Source organism: Drosophila obscura, unplaced genomic scaffold (genome assembly GCF_018151105.1).
Source record: "Drosophila obscura isolate BZ-5 IFL unplaced genomic scaffold, ASM1815110v1 contig_186, whole genome shotgun sequence".
NCBI classification, from domain to species: Eukaryota; Metazoa; Arthropoda; class Insecta; order Diptera; family Drosophilidae; genus Drosophila; species Drosophila obscura.
Genome location: NW_024542774.1, coordinates 8,348,027 through 8,371,584, shown reverse-complemented (window position 1 = coordinate 8,371,584; position 23,558 = coordinate 8,348,027). Strand labels below are relative to the sequence as shown.

At 44.9% G+C, this 23,558-nt stretch overlaps 1 protein-coding gene and 1 long non-coding RNA gene across 3 annotated transcripts; both read right to left on the bottom strand.

Annotated features, from left to right (window-relative positions):
- Positions 1–455: 455 nt before the first annotated feature.
- Positions 456–22,224, bottom strand: LOC111080315. Its single transcript, XM_022375847.2, is given in 16 exon segments — positions 456–1,476; positions 1,556–1,872; positions 1,932–2,020; positions 2,082–2,176; positions 2,302–2,613; positions 2,677–2,753; positions 2,821–2,970; positions 5,744–5,839; positions 7,712–7,849; positions 7,911–8,047; positions 8,239–8,402; positions 8,484–8,722; positions 8,940–9,105; positions 12,273–13,500; positions 13,503–14,026; positions 19,772–22,224. Coding segments are annotated over 16 exon segments (3,939 nt in total). The 5' UTR covers positions 19,843–22,224; the 3' UTR covers positions 456–1,340.
- Positions 22,225–22,233: 9 nt separating this feature from the next.
- Positions 22,234–23,359, bottom strand: LOC121404154. 2 transcript variants are annotated; one of them, XR_005967753.1, is made up of 2 exons: positions 22,793–23,359; positions 22,234–22,281 (listed from the first exon to the last, which is right to left on the bottom strand). It is a non-coding gene; the product is annotated as an uncharacterized LOC121404154 (long non-coding RNA). The 2 variants fall into 2 exon arrangements; XR_005967752.1 differs by having other exon boundaries at positions 22,852–23,359.
- Between the last annotated feature and the right edge of the window lie 199 nt (positions 23,360–23,558).

The window sequence follows — 23,558 nt, the reverse complement described above, 5'->3', positions numbered from 1 at the left end:
GGCAGGCGGCAATAAATACTTGAATTATTTATAATCGAAACTGATACTTTATAACAATTCCCTATAAAAGACAACAATGTCGTATGTTTTTTTTTTTTATATATATGTCGTGTATATAGTTGGTTTCTTGTCTGTTCTTCCTTTTTGTTTTGCTTTTGTTTTTCGATTGGGGACCGCTGAAACGACGGCACCCTGAGGTTGGTTTTCTTTTTTCCTTTTAATATACTTGTATTTTTGTTTGTTGAGGCTTCTCTACTACGTTGTGTGTCGAGTGGTGTTAATTGTTTGTTTGTTTGTTAGTTTTGTTAGTGAGTGAAAAACTAATAGTTCAACTACTAATGCGCATTCGTTAAATTTGCTTAAATACTTTTTGTTTTCTTGTATATTGCTGAGTTATGTTGTTTCCATTTTGCAATGCGTATTTAAATATGCTATATAATCGCAATAATACATAATTGTTTGTTTGTTTGTTTTGTTTGTTTGTTTTGTTGGTTGCTCGAGTACATAATAGCTACGCGCATAAATATGTTTTGGTATGCCTTCCACTCTTTTCTTTGCTTCTTTATATCATAAGTTGATGCGTGTCTGTGGATCTGTTGGTCAGTCTGTCTGTCTATCGACTGTCTGGTTACCCTGTAGGTGTAGTGGTGTGTGTGTGTGTGTGTGTGTATGTAGTGTATGTTCTGTAGTAGGTCCATAGGACTAACGCCTATGTGTAGCAATTCACAGAAGTCTACTTACTTCTTAATCGTTACAATATCGTGGGCATAAAACTTAGATGTAGATTCCCTATAAGGTATGTCTCTCTCTGTGTATTTGTATGTGGGTGTGTGTGTGTGTGTGTGGTTTTGTGTGTGTGGCAAACTCTTCTATGGCGGTGTGGGGGCTGCATCTGTGTGAATCGGATTCTGATTCCGATCTGTCTGCTGCTGAGTTTTTCTCTATCATATAATTTATATTTGTATGTAATTGTTTTTTTTTTTTTTTTCGATTCTTATATTAAAGTCATCACAGTTAGCGGAGCTGAAATTATGAATAATTATTGAGGACATTTTTGTGTAATTGTTTTGTTTTTTTTTTGGATTTTTTTCGTTTTTTAATGTTTTCTACTAAATCGCAATTGCATATATAGTGTCTACCGTAAATTGATTCTTTTTAGTGTACTCTTCTTATCGCTTCTCGGGGTTTCATTTACTAAATTATTATATACGCATGTGTCTGTGTGAGTTGTGTGTGTGTTGTGTGGGTGTGGGTGAGTGTGTGTCCTGCAAAACTGCCTTTTAAATGGATGCCCGATGCCCGCCAGCACCGCTCTTCATCGTCATCGCCGCGGCTCAGTGTCATGGGGTGTTGCCCTCAAACAGGGCACGAAACTCCCCGCTCCGAGGCCTGGGCAGACCCTCGCGTATCGTTTGCACCGGCCCAGCAATGCTCGACTCTGACCCATGCAGTAAATTCTCCTTGAGATCCATGTCACTGCTGGGGATGGGAATACATACAGAAAATTGCACCAGACCAGACCACACCAGTGATCACATGCTCATTGCACACTTACTCATCTTTGCATTCATCGGCCTCGGCAGCCAGGGCATTCACCACGGCCGTAATAGTGTTCGACTCGGGATTGCTCAGCTGCTCGTCCTTTTGGTGCATTATGTTTGGATTCTTGCCGATCTTGTTCAACCGCTCGGCGGCCACAGTCTCCATGGTCTTGCGCATCAGCGGATACTGATCCAGCACGCAATTGAAATGATCCACGCTCAACGAGAATAGATTGCAATAGGTTTCGGCTCGCACGCTGGCCACACGACGCGCATTGGTCAGCAGACAGATCTCACCGAAGTAAGATCCGTCCGATAGTGAGGTGGCAACCTGTTAAACAGACAAACGATTAGCTACACGAATCAGCATGTGAGTAGGCTGAAAATTACCTCGCCATTGGCCATGACAATGTCCACCACGCCCTCCTGTATGAAGTACATTTTCGTACCGATCGTACCCTCCTTTATGATAATATCACCTGAAAGAGTAGAAAGTTAATAGTATCTCGTCTTGGAGCAGACATTGATCAGATCAATCACCTGGTTGGAAAACTTCGTATTTCAGTTTGGTAACTACGTCAGAAACGAAATTCGAATCGGCATTAGCAAAAAAAGGCACTGACGCCACGAGGGATCTGCGAACGGTGAAAGGAGAATGATTTTAATACAAGACTGATCGGATACAAGAGGCAGAACCAGTCGAAGACTTGGATGGGTTGAAAACTAGTGGAGAGAATGGACTGTTACAGATTTGGCCCACCTGCAATTGTAGTTGATGACATCCTCGCGCAATTTCTCGCTCAACTCGCCAAGGATTAACTCTTCATCGAAGAATTTACCCTGGTACCGATGCTCGAAGTATTCCGTGATGCGCTGTCGCATGTCGCGCGGCAGCTTGCGGTAGGCCATGTACTCCTCCACCTGTTTGACCTTCTCGCGGTATTGCCGCCTGCTGGAGTCCAAGCTCTGGATGAGATTGGTCGCATGACCCAGGAACAATGCGTAACACGTGGCGCCGGATATCATCGACAGCATCGTCAGCCACATGTCTGTCAGTGATTGTGGTGGAAATCTGCAAGAACAGAAACGGATTGCATTAATGGGACTTGGGATTTGGGGGGATGGGACAACATACCTGCCGTAGCCTATGCACAGCATGTGCGACATGGCCTTAAACAATGCCCACGAGTACTGCTCCAGCCAGTAGGATTCCTGAAAAGCGAATCAATTAGCCACCCGATACACCGACTCTGACCGATTCACGATGGGGTTACCGCACCTGCAACTCGTTGATGGATACCCAGGAGTTTGATGGAAAACCCTGCAACATTGGCACTAAGAACTGCAAGCAACCGCTCCAGTGTCCGATCAAGAGCATCATGCAAATTAAATTGAAGATCCTCATGAACACCGAGGCCATATTGAGGAACTGTAACCAGAGTATTCAATCAGATAGAGTGCCACAATCAACCAGAGGTCCGACACCGCTCACTAATGTGTGTTTCTGTGTGTGTGTGTGTGTGTGTGGGTTGTGTTGGTTGTGGGCGTAAGTGTGTCAGTGTGTGCGTGTTACATCTTTAGTGAGTTTCACATTTAAACAAATTCATGTACGGCAAACCAAATGTATCGGGTAAACGGGAAAGAAAACCCAAACAAAGAATGGAACTCATTGGAACATTTGGAATTGTTGGAATTGCGTATTATTTGGTGAACTTTAGCTTCCAGCTACCGTTAAATAGAACAGTTATTGCATATTGCAGTTATGCCAATCAAAGCAACTAAAACAAAACCAAACCACAGCCATTAAACAAGAATTTACGCTGTCTAGAGGTCCATGTCATGTAACTGGGACTTCCCTTTCCGACTCGAATCGGCTCTGCTCTGCCCTCCGAACCTCAGAGATCTGTGGATTGTAGCAGAGAGCAGAGCAGATCAGATCAGATCAGGAGTGTCGCAGAGGCAGGAGATGGACTTGGACGCAGAGTCATAGACGCAGTCGGAAACTCGCTATCAATACAATAAAAGTAGTTGTAGTAGTACATCTGATAGGGTAAAATAAGATAAGATTAGTCTAATGTTAGGCAATGCAACAGTGTCCAGTGTACGATACTGTTTACTGTGTACTGTGTACAGTGTACAGCCTGAGCAATCAATCCAAAACTCAATTCAAATTCAAACCATTTCTACGTTTCGAAATAAGTGCAAAATCAGCTGCTAAATTATGGTACAAGGTGCTCATCTTTACTTTTGTTTTTTGTTGTTGTTTTTTTTTTTATTTTGTTTTTTTTTTTTGTATGTACTTGTTTTCAACACTAAAGCCGTTCAAACGTTCAAATTATTGAAATCGAAACTGGTATTTTACAATGAAAGCGCTTGTTGGGCTCTGACTTTCTCAGTTGTTAGTATTTGTACTACGTAATTTCTGTACAAAAGTAGTAGTTTTTCTTACGAGTATACAAAACAAACGAACAAACCAACAAATTTCAAACGAACATAACCAAACGAAATGATAACAAGGAGAGAGAGCAAGAGAGAGCAAAAACAGGAAGAGTGAAAGAGAGCAGGAACAGAGTTGCATTCAAGAAATCAGCTGCAGTGTGCGTTGTGTGTGTGTGCGTGTCGACACTTACAGTAACCGTTACGACGCGCTCTTGCTGAAATCCTTTGTACAACAGAAACAAAAATCAGGAAGAGAGGAGGGAAAAGGAGAAAACACAACCGAAGGGTAAAACTCAAAGCGGGTAAACAAAAAAAAAAAACCATAACCAAAAACAGAAACAGAAACAACAGTAGAAGCAGCAGCAGTAGCAGTAGCAACGGTAGCAGTTCAGTTGTGTTTGTTAAAAGTAATTGAGAGTGAGAGAAAGAGAAATAGAGAGTGTGTGTGGTAAAGAGAGAGAGAGAGAGTACGGAGTGGGGAGCAAGAAAGCGCGCAGCACAAATATGGCGCCAAACAAAAGCAGAAAGCATTGAGCAGAGTGTCGATCAAAGGTGAGGTTAGGTTGAGTACGATAGATACGATAGGCTTAGGATGTAGAAAGCGTTTCGGCATGGGCCCACAAATGTATGCTATATAATACGAGTATTACGTTGCTAGATATAGTACAGTGTTCGTGTTCGATCTGATTGATCTGTTGATCTGTTGGCCAGCCTCAGGCAATCAGCATAGACCCCGACAACTGTCGCAGATTTATCGCTACATCGATTGACTATTTCGTGTGTGTGTGTGTGTTTTTTCTGTGATGTCTGAGCCCTGGGCATTGGAATCCAATCCGGAATGTGGCAATGCGGTGCAGCGTTGTCGGCTAAGAAGAAGCTCCTGGCAGAAGCGGAGCAGCAGGAACAGCAGCAGCAACTACAAAAACAACTCTCTAACGGTGCAGTTTATAGGGATATTTACAGTGGGATCAACAGATCAGCTGATGCGGCTGCTCCTCTACTTCAATGGATATATTTATATACACCAAATAGCATTGATCTGCACTCTGAAAAACCGCTTCAGATTGATTTCTGCTGAGATCTGTCACATTTTCAGGCTCTTCACATCGCTAGAATGGACTAGAATATACATATGTATGTAGGTGGAACCCAGCTAATCTGTGGTTCGGAGCATAAGATACAGCAGTACGAAAGGACTTTCAGTCATGCCCATGCATGGAATCAAAATCTACGATATGTCATCTAATGTTTCCTCAGGCGAGAAATCGTATCCCCAAATCGTGTGAAGAGCGTGAAAGAAAGCTTTTATTTCACCACCGAAGACTTTATTGAATAATGCATTTCTTCTCTTTGTTTTTCTGGTTTTTTTTTTTTTTTGTTATTTTAGTTATGCATCAAATGGGAAATAGAGAGTATGTAGGTACTATGTCAATATTAATCAATCAATCAATGTGTGTATAAAAAGGCAGTCTCAGAAAATTTACAGAACGTACGAACGAACGAACATTACGATAAAATCAAGCAAACATGATCAACGAACAATCGAACGAACGAACAATCGAACGAAATGATGCACTAAAACTGAATTTTGGCTCGAACAGTCCTCAAAGGTGAGTCATGTTGCGCCGGTTAATACATAATTATAATTTGAATCAATCAAGGTATTTTTTTTTGTTTTTGTTTTTTTTTTTATCAACGAATGTATATTGAAGTTGTTGTGTTTTTTGTTGATTTTTGTTTGTTATTTTTATTGGATGGTTTACCTTGAGAATTAGGTTGCTTTTTGTCAAGCCATCTTTGTCTTTTCTGTTCATTCTCCCTCTGCGATCAGCACTTTTTTTCTGTAGATTCTGCAGAATCTAAAACCATATATATACACAGGTATTTTAGGCCCTGATTCAGCTTATTGGATTTTGTATAGTTTATTTTTATTTCATTTTTGATCTCTTTACTGGGATTCTTAATCTGATTTTGATTTTCGTTTTCATTTTCTTTCATTTGACAATTCTTTGTTGGATTCTTTTTTTGGTATTCATTTCTTTTCATCGCTTCCGCGGTTCAGCGGTTCAAAAACAAAATAAACATAAATCATAAGGTATGTGGCTTATATATCCTTTAAGAAACTGTAGTTGTACGTATCTCAAAACGGAGTGAGGTGTGATGGGTGGTGGGGTTTGGATTTGGGATAAGGGTTCGGGGTTATTTTGGATAGACAGGAGAGATAGGAGAGAGGGGAAAGAGAGATAGATTCAAAGGCATTCCTTAAACACCTGAGAGTGCCGGAGATGTCCTCTGGATTCAAAGAAGTTGTACAAAAGTGCAATGAAGAATTGGTTTGAGTGCTTCAAAGTCAGCAAGAAATGAACAGAAAATCGAATATCAGATCAACAGAAGCGGTAAATCGAAGACTCAACAGAAGAAATGTGGAAAGAAAGCAAAGGGATCTTCCCGTGAAGTCCTCAAGCTTGGCTTAGAGCGCGTTAGATGGTCAAAGAATAAATTATTTGATTTGATTCGATTCGGTTCGGTTCGATTTGTGTGTGTCTGTGTGTTTGTTTAAGAATTTTCTTTATTTATACTTTTTATAAGTGTGTATGTGTGTGTTTGTCTGTTATAGATAGGATATGTGTGTTCTTGCAGTATTTGGCCTAGGTGGGGATTTTTGGATGGATCTGGTCTGGGACTCGAAGCGCAGCAGGCGCACAACACGAAACGAAACAAACATCGTGGGGTGGGTGGAGTTGGGGGAGTGGATACACAATCGTATAATATACAAACTGAGTTGGCTTATGGTACAGCGATTGTCTGGTTGGTTTGGTTCTATGTTCGTTCGGCTTAATAGACATATAAAAACGGCATGTATTACGGTTAGGAGGTACGGTACGAGAAAAAGAGTATCATATTACTTGGTAAATAAAACGCATTTGGTAATCGAACGCATAAGGTTTTAAACGGAAATCAAAGACACAGAGTTTTTTCCAGATAACAACTCAACGAAAATAGTAGTACATATGGTAGTAGTTTGAACATTTCTTTACGGCCCCACACATGTGGATACAATACATGCGAATGGATGGATGGATGCACGCATGTGTGTGGCATATACATACATATATATATATATCATATATGTTCATTTGACAAAGAAAAGTGAGCACTTCGTGGAGTAGTCCTAAGTCCCCTGACCATCGATCGACCCCTGACATCTGTGCTAAGCCTAACTGCAGTCACTGTGAAGAACCTATGTACTACACATACACAGATCCTATATCCTATATGCTAGATCCTCGGAATCGAAATCGTAATCTGTTGTGGTGTGGGCGAGTGAACGAACGAACGAGTAGTATTGGCGAGTATGCTGATCTTACGGTCGAGAATTGGATCGCAAACGAAAAAGTATACAGAAACTGAAACTCAAACCGAAACTAAAACTAAACTAAAACTCCAACTCAAAAGTGAAACTGAAATGTGAATGACGAAACTCAGGAATCAGAGATACTCTCGTACATAAATATGTAATGCATAATGCGCATTATGACATGTAATATCGTACATACAATGTTATATTGTAGAGACATTACAAACGGAAATCAAGAAAGTGGGGTTAAGGGTAAAGAAATAACATCGTACTTGCACTTTTACGTACATTATGCAAACCGAAAACAATTGAAAAGAAACGATAACGAGTAACGTTTCAGGAACGTTGGCAAAATGTAGCCGTGAGTACTCACATAGACCTCCTCCCATTGGGACACGTAGCGCACGAGGCGGGACAGCCGGAGCAGGCGGACGAGGGAGAGTAGTTTAGCTAGGCGCAGGATGCGCAGTGCTCGTCCGGCATGCAAAATTTGAAAAGAATCAGAGAAATCCTGCAATTTCATAATCTTAATCAATGTGTTGCGTACTGCTTCTCAAAATACATGGACTTACTTGATTGAAAATTAAAAATATATAATCTAGCGGTATCGACGAAATCAAATCGAGAAAAAACCAAGTTCTTAAATAGTGTTTAGCTATAAGCTTTGGATCCAATATTACTTGTTCAGCGTTGTCTTGTTGCATAATTCCTAAGAAAAACATTTGGGGCGAGAGATGACATCAAAGTTTAGAAGAGAACAGAAGGAACCACAACCACAACCGCTCGGGCACGGGCTCGAGGCTTGAGCCAGTCCGGTGGTGTCCCGGGGGAGGGTTATTTACATACATATGTAGGTTGGTAGGTTGGTAGGTTGATTCGTATGTGGACTATGTGCATTACCTGTTCTAAAATTGACTACAATATCTATTAAAAAAATAGTATCACTTAGGCAGTTGAAGGCAATCCATCGTGTGCTCAGATCATCGTTGAAGAATGATATTGCGACTGGCAGGATAATAAGATTTGCTACTAATAATAAAAGCATGCAAAGGTCCCAGTAAAACCTGTCAATCAGATCGAATTGATGTTGATACAGATTAGCAAAGGATATCGATATATCCACTCGTCCATCGAGTCCCACTCACCTGAATGAACTGCACGGATGTATGACCCAATGACCGGAAGTTTTCTGACGTATGCGCTCCTTGACCAATGCCTTGCGGCTGCCAAACAGTTTCATGGCCAGACGATTGTCCGTCGGCTGGAACCATGATTGCAATTGACTTTTTAGGAAATTCGCAGAGACTTTTTCCGACACGATCGGTATGTTCGGCATCGGCTCCTCTTTCGGAGTGCCGTACAACGACACGTCATCAAAGTGTACCTGTGAGTGGGAAATACAAACACGAAGCAATTAGTCAATATATCCAGCATATCTCTCTCTCTCTCGAAATTTTCCTGAGTCGCTGTCGTTGTTGTAGTCTGTTAATGATGATTGTGTGTGTGTGGGAGTGGGTGTGTGTGTTTGTATGTGTGTGTGTGTGTGTGTGTGAGTGTGATCTGTCCTGTGCAAAAAGTACATATAAAACCTTTGCTCTTGCCATTTCGGTTCCTTGGTCGCATATTAGCAGTGCCTCATCATCGAAAGCGGTGACCAGCGAGTCGGTGCAGGTGTTCTCAAACGAAATGCGCAAGTCGTTCTCATTCACATTCAAGACGGAGCAATATGAGCAGCGCACCGATTCCTCACTATCGCCGCTCAGCACACTGTAAGTATGAAACATTGTTACAATGGATAAAAAACACATATCATATGTCCATATACATATGTATGTATATAATAAGTGCGACATATGGTCGACATGCCGACCAGAGGATAAATTCTCCTCAGATTTCATTTTATGTAGCTGCCTAAACAAAACTCTCAAAATTCGAGGAAAAGACATCCGATCCGAGTATTTACAAATACTTTGTGGAGTTGTACTAAATTCCGGCCACTCGAATTGCACTAATTGCAATTTAAAACACTTCAAATCGGGTTTCGCGGAGCTCTCCCAGATCAATGTTAATTCTGAATATTTAATTCTCAGAATCATAAAACATAATCAAAGCCCTGAAATCACTTCCTGGAAGCATTCCGTTACAATTGACGCCATAAGGTCGGTCCCCGATAAAGTGAAAGTATGCTCCACGCTCCGCGCGGGATGTCAAGGTGGTTTGGGGTGGGGTAGGTTAGCACGCCGGTTATTTTTCTTGTCGTTTTTAATTATGCCACACGCACGTTGCAAGCTTTAGCTGGGAGGAGGAGGAGGGCGACAGAGAGTGCGCCGTCTCGTCTGGTCTGGGCTGCTCCTCCTCTCACCTTGCCCATTCGATGCTGATTGCCAAGGTTTTCCGGCAAACCGCCACTCCGCACCGCACCGCACCCCGCACGTTGCTGCGGAAATGATGTTTGCTCTGCTTGCTTGCGTTTTTTTTCTTTTTTTTTTTTGGAGCACAGCGGCGCAATGTTGAATCGTCAGTGGGGAAGGGAGACTGAACGACAAATCGCGTGGTATTCAGCGCGGATCTATTGTTAGGAGACGGAGACGCGTGCAGTTACGTTACTCTGCTCGGGCGGGGGCTATGAATGTTACGGTTATTCGTATTTCGTATTCGGTTTCGGACTCGTAATCGCATTTGTACATATGTACATATTTCTATTATTATTTCACATTGGCTTTTTTTTGTACTTATTTATATACATTTTTTTTTTTTTGTATTTTTGCTTCTCTTCACAGTCAATTGATGGTCATTTTTATATTTCGAAATGGGAAAGTTTCATTTTAATTAAGCCTGATGAATGAAGCTGATTTAATTTAATCATCGCCCTAATGAATTTATTAGTTATTATGATTCGGAAAGCACACCAGAGAACGAACAGTATAGAACCGCAGAAAGAGCTCTAACATTTCCCAGAATATTGCATTACACATAAATTGTTGGTTACGGATTCTTAATTGTGGTTTCACTGTGCTGTTGCTGTGCTGTGCTGTGTTTTTTTCTGTATTTTGTTTCCACTATGTTTTTGTTGTTGTTGTTGTTCCTGCTGTTCTGTTTGGCAACTGGAAACGTGCCGCAGCAGATGTTTTGTCTCTGATTTAACGACTCACACATAGGGTATTAGTTTGGGCGGGGACTAGTAGGGTACACGCGTATGAGGTACTGGCTACTCCACGTTGTTACAGCGGCAATCTTTCTGCGACTAGCGACGGCACGGTCCGAGCACAGTGATCACAGCTACAGCTACAGCTACAGCTGGCCGGCAACCAAACGCAGAGCACCACCACACTCCGAATGACCGAGCGAGCGGCGCGTTTCGTAGCCGCCTTCGGGCGTCCTCCAGCAGCCGCGGGAGGTACGGATACGGATCGCGAGTGACGGAAAGACCGAGAGACGCAAACTGAGACGTAGACGCTGACAGAGACACTTTGCTTTCGTTTGTACGACGGGTATTACCTCGAACATCAATTGCTGGCGATCCAGATCGGATCGGGATATGATGCAGTCGTTTCCGAGAGCACAAAAACCGAAATTGGCTGGCAGTTGCCTAATTAAATGAGAGATAATTGAGAGATTGACACCAGTGCCTTGTGCCTGTGCACTTGACGATAGTTTCTTCTCTTCTGATTTCCCGTTGCTTTTTACTGTTACTGTTTATAGTTTTTCTGTTTACTGTTTTTCCGCTGTTTTTTTTTTTTTTTTTTGTTTCGTCTACGGCAGCGGCAGAGGATGAAGCTGTAGCTGGGGCTGGGTCTGAGGCTGTGCCTTATTCAGAATTTATCAAGCTGATGCCGATGCTGGATGCCTGCTGCTGCTGCTGAGGCTGCTGGTGGCTGCTGCGGCTGCTGCGGCGACGACGACTTGATAACCTGTTCTGAACCTCGCGGCGCTGTTGCACAATAAATAAATAAAGAATTTGTGTTGCTTTTTAATTGATTTCGCGACGCGACGAGCGGCGACGCAAATTATGGCTGGACCCCGGGTCCGTAATTCGCTGCCATTCTTCGCAGAAATTGATGCCAATAAAAGCACACGAGGGGCCCACCAAACAGAACGATCCGCAAACTATTCAAAATCGGAACATAAACAAACAAGCGTCGATCCGTTCTTATCCGATTCGATTCGATTCGAATGGAGAATTTCGTTTAGATTTGTATGCAAATATATGCTCTGCTCCGCTCCGCTTCGCTCCGTTCTGTTCTTGCTCAGCGATCTGTCTGGTCGAGAGGCGGGAATGGGGCAAGAAGGAAGCGAAGCCAGACGCTAGGTCTGGGTCTGGGTCTCGGTCGCGTCGTTCTCTCTCTCCCGCTCTCTCTGTCTCTTTCTTTCGCTGGGGAACTGGTGCAATAAATTTCAAAAATTATTGACTCTGCTGTTTACTCTCCAGCCAGTCGCCGCACCGAATCGAATCGGTATGTTAATGAAGCTAGTTTCCGAATCGCTTACAAAATAAAGGGCAAGGCAAATATCCCGTTTGCCGCCTTTGCCAGCAATGATACTCGACTAATATCGATCGCGTATCGCTAATCGATAACTCACAGACACGAAAATCCTTGGTGCGGGTTCGCCGCTCGAATAAAGTTCAATGCTCGGACTGAGCCCTGACCAAAGCTACAGAGACAAGACGAGCCGTGCCCAGACCAGATCAGACCAGACCACAACGAGACCCGGGCCGAGATGGCATTATGCAAATACCTGCGATAAGCCAGCACCACAAGCACCTCAAACGTCACAGTTAAACAAAAAACAAAACAAAAAACAACAAAAAACCGGTAAGAGACAGTCGTCTCGCGGCTTTGGCACCGCTTTGCATGCGTAATTTTTCACTTGTAATGGATCTGTCACTCTCTTAACTACGGGGCAGTACAGGTGCTACGACTACGGGTACTCACCGGTCGCCGAGCTTGCTCTTGTGCCGTCGTATGTGGCGGCGGTTGAAGCTGTTCGTGCACGAGGTGGACGTGGGACGCGACGGATACGGGTACGGATGGTGGACACCGAAGTTGTGCAGCTGCAGCGACGCCTTGAGGTTGGCCGGCGCAGTGGCCGAGGCCTGATGGATGTACGGATAGCCGTGGCCGGCGCCGTTTCCCAGCACTCCCGCACTGGCTACAGTGATGGTCGACTCGCCCACAGCCTCATTGGCCGCCTCGGAGGAGCCCTCCTGCTGGGACCCGTTGCTGGAGGAGTGGTGCGTGTAGTCCGTGGGGGCGCTCAGCTGGCGATTGAACTCTGCCTTGCGGCGCGTGAGGTCTGTCAGGCAGTACTTGTTCAGGTGTCCGTTGCTCGACACCGAGCTCTTGGGCGATGAGGCCAGATGGTGTGCTTGTGCTCCCGCGTATTGGCCGTGTCCGTGTCCTTGTCCGTGTCCGTGGGCATGCAGCTTGTGGCATGAGTTGCTGCTGACGCTGAGCTGCTTGTTGCCGGCGTTCTGCAGCAGATTGCAGTTCTTGCCGCTGCTTATCTTGGCCGCCAGCGAGTGCGGCACCGGCGGACTCTTTCCCGTCGTCGGAATGGTGTTGCTGCCGCTGCCGCGATACTCGCTCTCGCTCTCACTCTTCACGGACGCCCTGTACGCCGGGAAGGTCTTCGTCTTGCTCTTCAGGGATCCGTTGAGGAGCAGCTGCTGCTGGCGTGCGGCAACCGCGGATAGGGCTGGAAGCTGTTGGGACTGCTGCGGACGCGCAGCTGTCGCCGTGGAAGATGAGGATGAGCTGGCCGGGGCTGATGCTGAGTGGGGATTGGGCGTGGATGTGGACGCCGATGTGGATGTCGCCTGCGGCTGCAGCGAGTGCTTCTTCTCCACCAGATACAAGTTGAGGTACTTGTCGCCCGGATGCAGCGAGTTGTCCGACACCGCGTTCGACTTGGAGATGATCTGGCCCTTCTTCTTGGCCGTGCGCGTCTTCAGCGAGAGGTTGCGCAGCTTCTTGGACTGCTCCTTGATCTTGTTGGTGCGCAGAAACGACGGACTGTTGGCGATGCACTTGAAGATGTACGTCTCGTTCACCAGCTGCTGCTTGTCGCTGCCGCTGTAGTCGTACTCGCTGTTCAGATTAAGATTGAGATTGGTCAGATGGCGTCTCTCCCGCTCTCTATCTCGATCTCTATCTCGGTCTGATCTCGGTCTCTATCTCTGTCTCGCTCCGGATCTGGCTCTGGCTGCGCTAGCTGCTGGTCACTGTAGTGGCCCTTCAGCAACGATATGCCGCCCGCTTCCGCGCCCGATCCTGTTTCGCCTGTTGGAGCTGCACTCAAGCTGCGCGTGTACTCGTGGCAGGCATCGTAGAGCGCCGAGTGGCCGCCAGTGCTGCTCACGCTCTGCGTGCCGCAGCTGACCGGACTGTGGCTGTCGAGGATGCGCAGTCCACTGCGGCTGTCGCTGGAGTTCTGCTTCGAGATGCCGCTCGATAGCCGGCTGCTGCTGCTGCGATGGCGGTGCTGCTGCTGCTGGTGCTGCTGCTGGTGGGCCCGCTGCTCATCCCCCGCTGGCCCGGATCCGGATGACGCCTGGCCGTGGCTGAGACTGCTCAGAGACTGCCGCACCAAGTGCTGGTGCGAGTGTGAGTGCCGCTGCGGAGGCTGCTGCTGCTGTTGCTGCTGCTGCTGCTGATGGTCGTCGGGGAACAAGTTGTCGCGGCTGGCACTAGAGTCAGCAGAGTCATCCGAGGTGGTGGCAGCGGCGGCGGCGGCAGGAGAGGCGCAAAAAGAAAGAGGAGACAAGAATGAGAACGGGTAAATGATGCTGGAACGAATGGCAAGAGTTGCCGCAAAACACTCAAATTTATCTATTTCAAATTGGCAGATATGTGCAGCATGGGGGCGGGTGGTGGGGCTGGGCGGGATGGGGGTTGTGCTGGACACGGGGTGTGGACAGAGTGGCAGTGAGTGGCTACGCTAAGTGAGCAGGAAACAGTGTGGAAAACCGCGACAGACAAACAAAGAAAATCGTTAATTATAGATATTGATTGTGCAACATGAGAGGAGGCAGACTCGGAGGAGGATCGAATTCCCCGCAACGAGCATGTAAGTATGTTGTGTGTGTGTGTGTGAGTTCATCATGCAGTGGACACTCGATCCGAGCGAGTGCTCCGACATGTGCTCTCGACTGGGTCTGCACATCGAGGGACCACTGTGACCGCGATGTGTGATACAATTTATAGAGACATCTATATAACAATGGTTGACATGCTCATCTGGTTTCTGATCGCGCGAAAAATTCAACTAAATTAATGTACAGCAGCACGCATGCCAAGGCAGGCGGCAATAGGCCGGCCAGGCCGTTCGCACAAGCAGATACAAATATACAAATAGCAAACAAACAAATGCATGCATAGATACCAGCGAAGATGCAGATGCAGATTCAGATTCAGCCGATACCGGCATAAAAAAAAAAAGATATTATATGAGCGCGTGCCCAAATGGAACTGAACGGTGGAATGGCCAGGGCGGAAGTGCTCTAAATCAAATTTGCCCCGAAAATCTAGCGAATGCGATAAGATAAGGCTGCGTCAGGCAGACCGACCCAGACCCAGACACCCGCACTGATAAAGCGTGGGAGCAGAACGCGACTACAGTGGCACGGAACGGGAAGCTGCGCCAACTAACGGCATTCAGAGGGAGTTTGTTGCGCTGTGAAACGGATTTGGCCCACTGTGTGGCTTGGGGGGCAATCAATGCGATGAAACGTGAGGAAAACTATTGTTGACAGAACTAAGCAGAGCCCCAACCCCCCCTTGCCCCCTCCAGCAGTGTGTGTGTGTGTGTGTGGAACCGAACAAAAGGAAAACAATTGAAGCAGCTCTCTCCCTGGGTGTGTGCGTGCCTCGAGCACTACGCGATGGTTCCGAACTCACGGATTCGGCACTGAACCCTAGTCGAACGAGCCCCAATGACAGAGCATGTGCCAAAACTATTGGGAGGGGGTGGGGAAGGGCAAATGTTGTAAAGCAAATATTTACATATACATATGTATATATTCGTAATCCTCCACATCCCATGCCACCCACTGACGGAATCGAGTGAAATCAATTTCAGTCAATTAGGTGCTCGCCCTCACGCCATGGGCGCAATTATCTGAATTTGGATTTGCATTTGAATCGGAATCGGAATCGAAATAGGAATTCGAGCTGGCATTTCTGTAAGCACAAGTAAATATGTCAAATATTTGCACTCCAATGCGGACCCCCGATGAGTGGGCCACTTCACAGATAGACAGCTCAGCAGATACATACGTGTGTGTGTGTGTGTGTGTGTGTGTGTGTGTGAAGACCTAATCTGGCCGAAAGTCCATTTCGGTTACCAGCCCAATCAGAGCGAAAGCATCGACGGCCCCCGGAGAATTCCAGCTCTGAGCGCAGCGAGGCCCCAACACACAGAGATGAAATCTGTGGATAGTCAAGCAGGCAATCTCTGCTGCTTCTCCCTCGTTGATCTGATGGCTTTTTTCATTTGGTTTCGAGTGTTTGCCACCTGTCAAGTGCTGCAGTCAAAAGTATATGGGCCCCTCCCCTCTCCCCTCTCTTCTCTTGGCCAAGAAACGGTTGTCCGAGTCCAGTTTCGGGGGCTGAGCAAACAAATAAGACAACCTTGTTGGGTAATTGTATGGGACTCGAAACGAAAGCAAAGCTCTGCGGCAAGGGCAGCCCACCCCCCCAGGCTCCGGCTCTGGCTCTGTCTCTGGCTCAGCCACAGCCTTAGCGGCTGCTTGTCCAATGTCAACTGTGGTGCACTGGAGTGCTCTGCTGGCGGGTTGGATGTGGGGGGATTAGTGGAGCACGTGCTGCCCAGTGGGCAGCTCCCCCTCGACACACACTCAATGCGAGTATGCATCAATTAATAATTCAAAAGCCAATTGAAGGCATTAAGCGTAAGTTCCTAATTGAGCAGGCCTGCATTCCACTTCGTTAATCGATCTTGAATCAGTGGAAGCTGTAAGCCCCCAAATGGGGGGATCTACAAACATACAAATACAAATACATATGTACATATATAGGCTATAACTTTGTAGAAATGTACATGTGCAACTCAAAGTGCTTCGCTTCAATTACTCATAGTCGATTTAGTTTTAAATGATTTTGTGTGCGGGAACTTTAAACCTAATAGCTGGCCCCAACCCACACCCCGCACCCAGCACCCAAGCGCTGTGTGGGAGAACTATTTTTAAATGGATTTTGGCAAATATTTAGGGAAATTTTCAATGCAATATTTAATGGCGCATGAGCTGGCTGGCAGCTTTTTTGCAGGCCAAAATCAAACAAAATTGAAAGCAAATTACCAAACATGCCACCACTCGAAACACATTTAGCCGTAAACAAATTACGAATATTTCCATTTTTAGTGCTCCAATGTTTACAATGCTGCCAAGCTGGAAAGGCTGCGGGGCGTGGCGGGGTCACGGGTGGTGTTTGGTGTTTATTTGAACGAAACTACATTTATCTGTGATTGCTGTTTGAAAATGTATCGGTTGAAAAGGTGACGGGGTGGCCGGGTGGGGCATGGCAATTTAGGATACATTAAAATACCTATTGAGTATTTTATTTGTTGTTTAGATCATTTAAGCAACGGTTTTTAAGGCAAGAGGATTAATTAGATCGTCCAAATAAAAGACTAGAGGCAAAAGTTTGAACAAAGTTGTGGTTGTGGAAATGTTCTGTATCAGAGTTTGTATACCAAAATGTTGCACCTTCAACCAACACGATTTTCAAACGACCTTTGTGAATCAGTTCTAACTGGCTTTTGGCCATGTTCGAGTGTTCAAACAGGTCATCCAATGTTATTCATAAACTCGTAAACCACCAATCTGGCAATTAATTAATTTGCAACTTGAAAAGATTTCCGGCTAGACAGCCAGCCAAATGACACACAAAACTCGATGTGAGTCACATTATTTTGGGCTAACCAGAATCGTAACAATATAATCCATTAATTATACAAACAGCAGATCAATTAATAAACCTTTTTTATATCAAGAATCATCAGACAACAAACAAACAAATAAATGCTATATCATAACCACTTGTCATGCGATTCCAAAATGAAATTTTGAAAAAGTTCGATACGGCTACAGCAAGGAATAATATAATGGCTGTGAGGTATACGGTACAGGTCTGGGTCTGAAGTGTGGGAATGTACGGGTAGGGCTAGATCTTAAGCAGGCATTGTTATAAGTCATTAAGCGATGCATTCGGTAGTCGGAGTTGGTTTGGTTCTGGGTATAGCTTGGCTCTGCTTGGCGAGGGGTGGGGTAGCAAAGTGCATCAAAGTTAATGAGATTACTTTTACTTGCAACAAGAAATTGTTGAGGGCTTGCGGGGCGACTTGCTGGGCGAGTGTGGTGGTGGGGGAAGGGGTGGGGAACGAGCAGCAAATTTAATAGCATTAAAAAGTGTATCTTATTCTGTGTTGCAGTTGCAGTTGTAATCGTAAATGTAATGGTATAAAGTAGCAGTAGTATTAGTAGTAGTAGAAGTAGTACTTAGTATTAGAGAAGTACCATATAGAGGCTACAGTTTATGCATATTTATAGAGAGAAGGAGAATAGCTGTGACTGAGAGTCAAAGAGAAATAGATAGAGAGTGAGAGGGGGGGGAGGTATACTCAGAACTTTTGTCGGCGGTACCTTCGCTGATGATGTCAAAGCAGCTGTCGAAATTTTTTGTTTGATCTGATTTCGCTTCTGTTCGTGCGGGTTCGGGTTCGGATTCTGGTTTTTTCTTTTTGGTTTTTTTTTTTCAGTTAATGCTTACTTTATGGTTCAACTTTTTGTACTTTAAAGCAAAGTTTTCTGTAAAACAACAATAACAACAGTGACACAAAATAAATCCCAGTTATTCACGAATGCAAATTAAAACCAAGGAAACAAACCGAAAACAACAACAAAAACAACAACCAACTGAGCGAAACAAATAACTAAAATGAGATTAGTTGATGGGATAAGAAACAAAAATCCTTATTCTGTGCATGTCTGTGCGTGTTTCGTACTACATATGTATGCACGTATGTATGTGTGTAAAGTAGTTGAATTGGAAATATCTGGGGCTTCCTTTTGCACATGGAAAGAAACAGCAATGACGGCAGGATATCTTCGGGCGCCGAAGCTTTTGATACTCTTGGAGATACTTTAAAAAATATTGACATATACATATGTATGTTATATGGTCTTCAGAATTGCTTACAACAGATAGACGAACATGATAAATCAAGAACATATATGTACAAATGTGCCTTGTGGTGTATGGAGTACCTTTCTTCGCTGCATTGCAAATATCACATACTCACATCCAATCTCTGAAAGAGTATTAAATAAACGGCTAATCTGCCCCTCTGCTAGTTTCAGTTTGTGTGTGTTTGTGCGTGAGTGTGTGTGTGTGTTTGTCGTTTCCATGTGAATAAGCTGTGGGAAAGCAGCTACAACAACAAAGTCAGCAAGCGCTTATCGATGCATACATATGTACATACAAACACACACATCACACAACAGACAAACACACACACACACACATAAACAGAACAGCAGCCGAAAATCGGTCAGTGGTTTAATCATTTCATTGAACTAAAAGCAAAAGCTTCCACTGCACGCCCATGCACCTAAACACACACACACACACACAGAGAGAGAGAAAGGGAAAAACACTATTGCAATTGCACGTACAGTACAGTGGCGCCTGGCTGTATGCAACGAAAGTGCTTTGACACTATTTTTCCAGCGTTGCATTGTGTGTGGAGGAGGGTGGAGGAAGCGTAGGCGGAGGCGGAGCGTGTGTGGACATGTGGCACTCTATGTGCTGGCTGGCAATCCATTGTTGCTGCTATTGTTGGCTGGGCTTTTAATCTAGTTTTTGTAATTGCATTGACTAGAGTGACAGATGTGGTCCTCTGGACTCTGACCTGGGCATGACATGTGAATGTGCTCTTTCCGCCGGTCAAAGGAATCGGGGTCTTAATGGATGCCAGTGGAGCACTTGGCCATTGCCCGACCCCACACATACACACACACACACGCACACAAAAACACAGATGAACGTGAACAGTAACAAAAACAACAATAGAAGCAGCAACAACATTTACAACAATAACAGGGTAGGTAACTGAAGAGACAAACGAACAATGACGCCATCGATAACAACAACAAAAACGAACAAAACGAAACAAACAACACAAACAACACAAGAACTGAAACAGAATTACATTCACGTTTAATGGTGTGCGAGTGTGGGCACAGGGTGGACACTTGGAGGTGATCATTCGATCCTAATCACGAGTCACCTCAGCGTCACCGTCACCGTCACCCAATGCACGCACTCGCACAACTGTACATTGATCGTGCACAAAAACGGTACAAAGGACACAGACATAGAGGGAATACGTTTATATGATGGTTTTCTCATACCGTTGATCGTTGGTAAAGGTTCCGAATGCTCCAGGACCGCTGACTCGGCGCTGAGTGTGTTTCACGTGCATTTTCTGTCACCACAGCCGCCGTCACGTCGCCACCACTAGCACCACATCGAGTAACGGTGAAGTTCCGCTTCTCTCGCCACTTTCGGCTTTCGACTTTTACCCGCTATCCGCCGTCCTCTATCCGTAACAGTTACCGTTAAACTCCTGATGTGGTGGCTGCTGTTGTTGTTGGTGCTTTTTGTTGGGGTACTCCGTTCTATAATGCACGTCCCGCGATGACTGATGCAATTCTTAACCCTGTGATGGGCATGTTGTTGGTGTAGGTGTAGATTTTGGTAAGTGAGTGTTAGTGTCTGGGTGTGGAGTGTGGGTGCAACTTTCGTTTCGATTTTTGGCATTAACTAACACAGGTCGTCACACATCGTGGAAATAAATTGCTTTTCGTTGTGTTACTCTATCTGTTTCACTCTCACTGTATTGCATGTACTGCCTGCTGCTTGTCGTCCTCCTTCCGGGGTTTGGGGTTCGGTTGGTTGGTGGGTTCTTGGGTGTTAAGTAACGTAGGTTGAATGTCTAAAAGGTAGCTCCTAAAATAGTTAACAGCACTTGCTTGTATTGCTTTCGGTTGTACACGTATCGCCTCGCTTCGCTTCGTTTCGATTCCGATTCGTTATTCGTTATGCGGGTGTTTGCTTGAGGGTATGTGTCTATTGGGTATATCTGCTGGGTTTGTATGTATAATAATACCATATGTTGCTATTTATAGTTTAGTTTGAGTTGCAGCGTTGTTTGGGGTTATTCGTTTGTACTTTGGATTATAAATGTCGTTTTCCCTCTACGGTATCGTTATTGTGTTTCTTTTTTTTTTTTGGTGGTGTATAAGGTGATGGTGGGGCTGGAACTGGAGCTGGAACTGGAACTGGAGCTGGCTGGAGCTGGGGCCGAATAACAAGAAGGGCTGGGCTGGATTGGGTGGGCGTTATCAAGATCCGGATCCGGATCGGTGAATAATTTATCACAAACAAACAACAACAGAGCCGGGGGGGTTGATGGAGCGTTGTCACTTTGGCTGAGTTTCCTTACTCCGAAATGTATGCTATGGAACGGTAATGGGGAGAGGTTCCTCCTCTTATCTCCTCTCCTCTTCCACTTCTACTTCCTTTTGCTCTTTGCAATTTAATGTTTGGTCATGAAAGTTTAATGAACGCACAGCGGGCAAGGTTTGGCTTTCTGGCTTTCTGGCGTAGCGGTCGCTCTGTGGGGCGATGGAAGTGACTCAGGTTAAGGCGTTTCGGTGCTACTCCCTCCTCTACAGCTGTACGGCCAAAGTTACGTCAAGGCAGGCGCCACACAGGAAACCCAAAGCAGGTAGTTTTGCTTATATATGTTGTATATATATATATTGTGTATGTGTGTCTGTGTGCACGTATCTCTCCTTGGATACTAGCACGAGCGACACGCGAGCGAGAGAGGATGCGGCTGGGCGGGGGCAAGGACCGGACCGGGTGGTCTCTCCTTGGAGCGGCTTGGCGTGGCGGTGTGGTGTCCTTCGCCACCCAATTAATGCATTAATCGACCTCGTTACTTATTCAGATGCAATTTTAAAGGCCTAGGTCGAGGTCTGGGGCTGTGGCTGGGAGTGGGAGTACTTCGGAGGATGCTCACCCGAGCGAATTTATAAAAATAAAATCCATATAGGTAGATATATAGATTGGCGTATATGTTCGGCTACAGCTAGGTATCTTGTATATATCTTTTTAGGTGTATATATTATATATATTGTATATAAGAGAGGCAACTACTTGGTAGTTTTAGTTAGTCGTTAAGTGCGTTAATGTTGCGGCTACGAGTATTTGATTTGCTTCCTACTTGCGGAGACGCACGTCTCTCTACAAACTACGAGGTTAGTTCCATTACTCTACGATCCAATCCAACGATTGATTGGGGGAGGGGGTTACTCTCTATCGCTATCCTTATCGGTATCGTTATCCTCCCAGCAGCGAACAAACGTCAACGAACTACGGTTTAAATGGGTAGTTTGTGGGTAGCGTTTATATCATATAATGTATTGCCTATCGATTACGAGTATATGTACTATAGCACTTTGGTATATAGCGAGTGTCTTTGTATATTTTTAAAAGTAATCTTTATCCTGGTGATTTTTTGTTTGGTTTTTCGGTTTGTTGTTTAAGATTTGCTCAATTTCATTGTTGCAGGTACATTGGTTCTCTATTATTACTTTCTATACGTAGTTTTGTCCTCTTCACATAGCTTTTTTTTTTTGTCGTTTTTCCTTTGTTTGAGGCGTTTCCAGGGGGCCTCTGGCGTCGATTAAATAATTCTGCACGTTACGTTGATTTTCGTTTCATTGCATTTTTTTTTTTTGGGTTATTTTGGGTTAACTTTCTGTTTTTTTGGTTTTGTTTGTTGAGCCTCGTGATTTTTTGTTTATTCCTTTTAGGCTTTGCTTTTGTTTTGTCTTTTTTGCAAGTCGTTCCTCTATTTGATTATGTAATTATGCTTGGTTTCGTATTGGATATTGAACTGTACGTGTGTGTGTGTTCGTGTGTTACATGCGATTTTTTTTCAGCTGCTGCGGCTGTTTGTGGTGGTTTTTGTGGTTTTGCGATAGACGTAAGTGGGTTCGTCATCAACATTTTCGCACATACACACACACACACACACTCGCTAATATAAGGGCGCCACAATTTACGTGTGAGTGTGTGAATGGCAAACTTTAAAGTTTAAACAAATTAATAATGAAACACACACGTACACGCAAATATTCGGTATGACAAACGCACACTATTAACAACAGTCGTGTCCCGAAAAACAGAGCACGCACCCAAGACAGTGGGATAGAGAGGGAGAACAGGAGGAGAACTTAATGAAGAAGACGAAATAGAGGTGAACTGAACTGTGAAGAGGGAAAGAGTGGGTGATTGTGAATAGGGGGAGTGGGGGGTGGAAGTGCACACGTTAAATCAATGCTTCTTTTGACCTCTATTACATTTCGTTCTTCCTGCTCTTTCTGCTCTTAGCTCCCGCTGCCGTTGCGGCTGCTGCTACCTGAAACTTTTTTCAACGCCCGTGTTACGGCACGTTTAGCAGCGTGCTGCGTTTTCGCAGCCAGATGCCAGATACTTCAGTCTCCAAAGAGAGCGATACAGAGTGAGAGGATACACTCAATTTCCGACTTATTACATTGAAATTGGATTCGATTCGATTCTGAAGGGAGGGGGGTGGGGTCGCGCTTCGTACTGCTTATCACAATGTGCTGATTTGGTTATTCCTGGAAACTTTCACTGATCTATGCCGTCAGACAGCAGCGCACTTAAACTTTCTATTGGAATCTCTTCTTTATGTAACGAACGAACGGTAAACGGTATAACGGCAATCGCTAGTGCTTCTGCTACTGCTGCTGCTGCTGCGACACGAACGAACTCAGCGCGACAAGTGAAACTTCGCTTTCGCATGGCACTGACGTGCGCCGTGAGCCTGTGAAATTTCGCTGAAAATCGATAAGGACAGGCAAAGTCGCAAAGGACGGGCCAAATGCAAAAGCAAAGTCACACAAAACACAAAAGCACATTCTTGTGTGTTTGTGTGGTTGTCAGAGTGAAATCGAGAGCGTGGCGTGTGTGGGTGGCAGTGAAAGTGCACATGTCCTTAGCACACTGCTGGCCAGGTCACATTGGGAGAGCTTTCCCGATGCTGTACAGTACTGTAAATGCTTCTTCAACTTTGTTCTCAATGTTCATCCGATATTAGATAAA